Source organism: Labrus bergylta, chromosome 3, assembly GCF_963930695.1.
Source record: "Labrus bergylta chromosome 3, fLabBer1.1, whole genome shotgun sequence".
Classification (NCBI taxonomy): Eukaryota; Metazoa; Chordata; class Actinopteri; order Labriformes; family Labridae; genus Labrus; species Labrus bergylta.
Genome location: NC_089197.1, coordinates 18,670,275 through 18,676,888, shown reverse-complemented (window position 1 = coordinate 18,676,888; position 6,614 = coordinate 18,670,275). Strand labels below are relative to the sequence as shown.

The 6,614-nt window shown below is 41.7% G+C and overlaps 1 protein-coding gene across 6 annotated transcripts in view; it reads left to right on the top strand.

Moving 5' to 3' along the window:
• The first annotated feature begins 2,660 nt into the window (after window positions 1-2,660).
• cbfa2t3 (CBFA2/RUNX1 partner transcriptional co-repressor 3) overlaps window positions 2,661-6,614 on the top strand; it is a 43,775-nt gene continuing 39,821 nt past the window's right edge. The window contains exon 1 of one of the 6 annotated variants that reach the window (XM_065952864.1): window positions 2,661-4,187. In XM_065952864.1, coding sequence (XP_065808936.1) covers window positions 3,989-4,187 — 199 coding nt within the window. In that variant the 5' untranslated portion in view covers window positions 2,661-3,988. Of the gene's footprint in view, window positions 4,188-4,878 lie in introns of those variants that run through there. The other 5 variants (XM_065952862.1, XM_065952861.1, XM_065952863.1 and 2 more) reach the window with 5 other exon arrangements.

The window sequence follows — 6,614 nt, the reverse complement described above, 5'->3', positions numbered from 1 at the left end:
TGGTGATTATGGGGGAATCATTATCTCTCTCTCCCCAAAAACTCATTTTATTCCTGCCAACATCTGAGGGGAGGAGGGGGGGGGGCAAAAGAGCAGAGGCTTCTATAACAGGTAACACAGGGAAGGATGTGTGTGTGTGTGTGTGTGTGTGTGTGTGTGTGTGTGTGTGTGTGTGTGTGTGTGTGTGTGTGTGTGCGTGTGTGTGTGTGTGCGTGCGTGCGTGTGTGTGTGCGTGTGTGTGTGCGTGCGTGTGTGTGCGTGTGTGTGTGTGTGTGTGTGTCTGTGTGTGTGTGCGTGTGTGTGTGCGTGTGTGTACCAGGAGTGTTTCCTGGATTACATCGACAAAAATCCATGCAGCAAAATATCTTGAACATTTTTCATGCGGGTTTTGAACTTCATAGACATTTGAGAAGATTTAAGGTGATGGGTTCACTGATTTGTTTTCAGCCTGTTACTGCATTTGATGTACATAAAGTTGGGTAAACGGAGATGCCTCGTGGATGTTGAAAACATATTCCCAGCTTCCTTTAGTGGAAGTCAACCATCTCTCAGATAAGCTCAATTGTTGCTACGACAAATGTTATTCTGCCTGGTGATGTCGGATAGGCCTATAAGTGAGATCATTTTTTGATTTCCAAGAGGCTGAGCGTGCGTTTAATCCTTTATTCTTAAAAATGTTTCCCCGACTCACTTTGATAAGTTTAACTACACATCTTTGCTCGTTCTGTTCCTTTTTAACTTATTCAGACATTTAGCTATATAAGTTTATAGTTTGAACGTATAAGTCATGTTGTCTTCGATATCCCCTTTTCCAACATGCCCTGTTATCTCCTTCTGTTTTTTGATGTATGTTCCTTCATCCGTTGCTTTCACCTGCTACGTTCTCATGGAACTTGCACCAACTGTATGTTGTTCTCCATGTTGCTGACTACGCCCTGCTACTACTCCCTCCCCACCCTCTAGTAACATGGCTCTTCCTCTTAATCATAGTTTCTTATTCAAAGCTCCCATGGGGAACTTCTGGTTTGTGTGTTGGTTTCCTCTGTGGACAAATGATGACCTTTTATCTTTTTTTCTGATCTATATCTGTATATGTGTATGATTTAATTTTTTAAATTTTTTTAAGTCTCTTCCTGTTTTCTTTTAACAGTTGAACATATCACTCACCGTCTATATTTTCTGTGGAAATTGTAAAAAAAAAGTGTGTTTGTAGCGTGATGTTTTAATGACTTTGGATGACGCCTACTCTGCGACTGTTTTCAAGCATTAAAAATATCTGTAATGAAATAGTCACTCTTCACACTAATGATCTCATAAAACACTTGTAAATGTGGGAAATCCCATTGATTAGCTGCTGTAAAAAACACCTAAATGTCATGTGCTGTAAACAAATGGGTTTATAGAGAAATCACAACTCTCTCTCTCTCTCTCTTGCTCTTTCTTTCTCTCTCTCTCTCTCTCTCCCACTCAGTCTGCCCTCTCACGCCCAAAGACAGAAAGAAACATGAGTTACTCTCACTTCCTCTCTGCAGCTGACCATATGCGCGTTGGTTTCAGCCTGACACTTGGCACATCTGTGTTCTCACATCCCCTCTCACTTCTCTCATCAGCACACTACTTGATCCAGAAAAAATATGTGTCGGTGTGAGACGAGTGCAAGAGTGTGTAATTGGCGTGTATATGTGTGTGTATGACACAGACAAGTACTGCTGTTATACTCTTGGGCTACTCTGTCTGGGTTAGGGGTTAATGAGTCCTGGGGGGGTCAGAGGTCAAGGAGGTGACAGCTACAATGTTGGTAGAGTTTCACATGAGAGACTCGCTCAGCTGTTTGAGTTTTGTTACGTTTATTTTGGCTTCTTTGATTCTTGAAGTGAGACAACAGTGTTTCAACATGTGTCTTTTCCCAGGACAGACACAGTCCTGGTTCTCTCTTTAGAGGTGAGAACGTACTGTCAGGCTGTTGAGTGGGGGGCTGATAATCACAGTTTTAGGTTGAAATATCATGTCCCAAAAGGCTAAGCATCTCCTTCTATCCAACTTTCCAAGCCCAACACAGTTTGAGCAGATGGCTGTTCAACATGAGTTTGGTTTTTTGCACAAAGTTTCTGCCTGTTAAAGTGAAGTCCTTCCTTGCCACTGTAACTTTGCTAATCGTTGTTTATAGTACTGTGCTGTTGGGGTCTTTGTAGATAATATATCAAAGACTAAAGTATTTGACCTGCTCTTTTGTAAAGTGTTTTGAAATATCATTTCTTATGAAATGGCACTAAATAAAGATTGATTGATTGATGTCCAACACGCTAGCTTTCCAGCTAATTCATGTTGTTTTCAATTAAATGAGAGGAAAAGCAAACATTGACTTGCTGAGTAGTGATATTTAGTTAGATTAATTTGAAGATTAATTGGTCAAGGGGAAAATCATTAACAAACTAGTAATCCATTTTATAATTGTTTCAGTTGATGGACCAAACCATGGCTTTAAATGAAAACTTTTGTTAAATACAGGGGTATCTCATATAGAGAAACATTATGACTATGTGCACAGTTATGTGTGATTTGGTTTTGTGAGGCCTATACATACTATGTATTACATAGAGAAAGATTGTGGATCATTAAGCCATCTTTCAATATTGGAGATGCAAAACATTCATTCAATCTTCAGATAATTATTACTGAGCAAAATTGCTGAAATTATATTTCATATGAAGTTCAAGTTTGTTCAACATACATTTGCACAACATCATTATCATCCATTATCATTTAAACCATCCCTCAACCATGACTGAACATAATGTTGTAGTTAACTGTGCATTATAAGGGAAAGTTCACAGTTCACAGTCACAAAGTAAGACAATAAAAACAAGACCAGACATCACTGTAGACAAAGATTAGAATTAGTGCAATAGCCTGTATGAACTGACAAGGGACACACACAAACCTTGAGGGTGAGCAGATGAATGAAGCAGGTTGAGTTTTTGGATATGGGACAACAGAAAGTTTCATCATGCCCATTTAGCCCAGAAGCAAAGGATCCTGGTGAAAGATTGATGGGGTAACTTAGAATTTAGGATGCAAGTAGGAAGGAGTGGCTGTGGTTCACAGACACAGCTGGTTCCTGACAGAGGAAGCCCAGATGGAGGCCCAGGTCCTGCTGCCTGCTGCTGTCTGCTGCTATCACCACAGCCAGCACCGCTGGCCTCCCCAGGGGGCTGCAGCCCTGTAACAAGGAGGAACTCACTCAAACTGTTACATACTATCACACACTTCTCTTTTTTAGCTGCAGTAGCAGACAGACGGGCAAGGCAGGAGGAGGGTTCAAATGAGAGCACAGCCCCTCAGCAGGAGCCGAGAGACACGCTGACCTGCTACTGACATACACACGCACATTCTTGTTCACTGTTGTGGAAGAGACGAGGAGACATCTAGAGACCTGGATGAAACTCAGAAAAAAACAATGGATGAACACACAAGATGTGACAAGTACAGCTAAAGAGGACAGAAAAGCAGACTTTCAGCAGAAGAAGCAACGGTCAGTTTTCGGTACAAACATGCAACTTTAATGCATCTTTCTAACACAAAGTTGTGTGCGGACATGAAAACACAGACAAAACACCAGAGGAATCCAAGAAATGCACAACAAGGATCTAATACCTTCGTGAGGAAGTTGAGGAAGGAGAGGAAGCAACTTGTTTCATGTTTTCACTGTCTGGAGCTTTACCTAAAAGTACGTCCTTGGAAGGCAGTTCAGGAGGTCATGCAATGACCTACTAGAGCTACAAAGGCAAACTGGAGGAGACTAAAAAAAAAACCAAAACTGCAAAACTTCAACAACATTTGAAAAAACGATCCAGCAGAAGAGCCTTTAAGAGATTTTAAACACCTTGTTGTTTTGGATTTAGATTTGCTCTAAGTACCTTTAATCAACCGACATCGCACAATAATTGCCAAGTTCAAATCTTTCCAGTGGTGACTCAGGGATTGAATCATGTCCGCTGAGGTCCATTTGGAACGCCAGAAGAAGGCTGACCGGAGAGCAGTGACTGCTCTGGGGCTTTCTCCACGTGTCCCCACTGTGACACTGATCAGCCACAGAGAGCTGAGAGAGAAACACACAGCCCACAGACTCCTGCCTGCAAGCCACGATCCAAACCTGGCAACGAGTAGCCTCTACAGATGTAGTGAAGGTACGAGCTTTGTCATCCTAAAGGACCTGTTTCATGAAATCTTTTGGCAGTGTGTTAGCGTGATGAGTGATGGAGGCTCCCGCAGCTGTCGGGTCTGCTCATTAAGTCGGAGTGATTGACAGATAATCAGTTCGTGTTGACTTAGTATGCAAGTTGTAAGGACAATGTGAGGTTTCTTCATGTTGCTAGTAGACCTGTTATTTCATGATTAAAGCTGGGCTTTCAAGGTCAGAATAACATCAATTACATATAAAATAAGCTTATGTTTATTTCTCAAGTTATTTACTGCATAGTTTGCCTTTTATATAGAAAAAGAACACTTTAAATCAGGATTATTTTGGACACCAAATGACTTTCATTTGAACTTTTTTCTCTAATTGTCGTGTTTAATGGTCCCCATATGAACTGTCAAGCACAAACTGTTATTGTAAACAAGATCAGTGGAGTATGTTTGTCCTGTGGGACAGGAAAAAAATGGGAAAGGGGTTTTAAAAGCGCTGGTTAGGTAGGTGGGGGTTTCTTCCTCTGGGCTTCCCCCATACAGCTGCAAAGGAACAGAACCAGATTCTTGAGTTTCGTTGCTCTGCTTCAACGGCAGCACAATGCAACATGCAGGTCATGAGGGTGCATCATAGTAAACGAAAGCGGAGGGAACTTTAAGGGTGGGAAGGGGGGGGGGGGGGGGGGGGGGGGGGTTGCAGCCATATGACGAGAGGGACTTGAAAGACATCCAGGAATAAAAAGAAGAAGGGAAGGGAAAAAAAATGTAATTGATTCTTAAAGCATTGAAAACACTGAAGTAGTGCCTTTAGGTAAAAATGAGAACCTTCACTTAAAGCAGCGGAGGGTTTGAGGAGAGAGATGCATTAAGAATCAGACATTAAAGGACCAATTTTATAGAATCTAAATATGTAGAAACTGTAAGCCAGAGCGAAGACTAATACCCAATGGAGTGAATTACCTGCAGCGCCTGCCGTCTCTTGGCAGTAATGAGCTTTGTGAACGTCGCGGCGATAAGGCCTCTATAATTAGGCTTAGTCATAAGCATCCCCCCTGTAATTCTGTGATAAAAACCCAGTAGAACTCTGGTGTCGCTGCTCCAGCCCATTCATCTCACACACACACACACACACACACACACACACACACACACACGCACACACACGCGCACACACACGCACACACACACACACACACACACACACACACACACACACACACACATCATGCAAACAGTGAGGAAATCAAAATGTGTTTTTGTGAATTGTAAACACAGCTCTTTGTCTCAATTAGTTTACCTGATGTAAATGTGTATGTTTTTGTGGATGAGTGTATAGACCAATGATATGTTCCCTCTGTATGGAGAAGCCGTAGAAATGTGCGTGTCTGTGCGTGTGTGAGAGGTGTTGTGAGTTGCAGCATAGGCTTCCTGTGAGGGAGCAGATGTCGCAGAGCTCAGGCACAGCTGCGACGGGCGATAACCGCGGTGGCAAGAATATGTCGGCACGCTGGCTCTTCTCCCTGGGTCTTATCAGCCGCACACAGCAGACAGACACACACACACACACACACATACACACACTCATACAGACACTCTGCAATAAGGAACTGCCACCCAGCAGTAGCACATCGTCACAGCAGGCCCAGATAGAGGGAGGTAGGCAATGAGAGAGACGGAGAGAGGAAGAAAAAGAGCAAGGACTAAATCAATGGACTTTGAGGGAGAAGGTGCAGTGAATCCCTAACAAAGCCTTAAGTCATGTCTGCTGTATCATAGGCTTTATAATTTAGTCCCAATCCTAATCCTCTATGGCAATGAAGAGGCTGTTCTTTATAGTTTTCTCTTTTCTTTTCTCTGTACTTTCACATACACTCTATAGATAGATTACTTTGCTGCTCTCCCTATCTTGACATCCTTTTTTGATTTGTCATCAACTTTGTGACTCAGGTTTTTAAAGGCCTATTTGCACAATAGTTACATATGATTGACTCGTCTTTTCATTTTTAAATCTTTTTGTTTTTATTTTTGCAGTTTAAGTATCTCATAAAATTGTGAAAATCATTTTTTTTTTCATGTTTGAATACCTGCAGTATATACAGTCTTGTAATTCTGTGTAGTTTTTTTAAATCATTTTTTCACACATTGAACAAAGTGGTTCACCTCACACTTTTGCCGCGTCACCATGTCTCAAAAGTTTAAATTTAGACATGTAAGTCATCAAATATAATAGTCTCTATCAGATACAAACAAAGACCAGAGCAGAGCTCTTTGAAACAGTGGGGATAGATGAATGTTGATAATGATGGAAGGGATAAGAAAAGGTAAAACAGTGAATAAGGAAATAAGGATAGAAAAAAAGGAAGGGAATATGTGGGAGAAAAGCAAGCTGGCGTTGTTGGTGGTGGTCGTGTGTGTGTGTGTGTGTG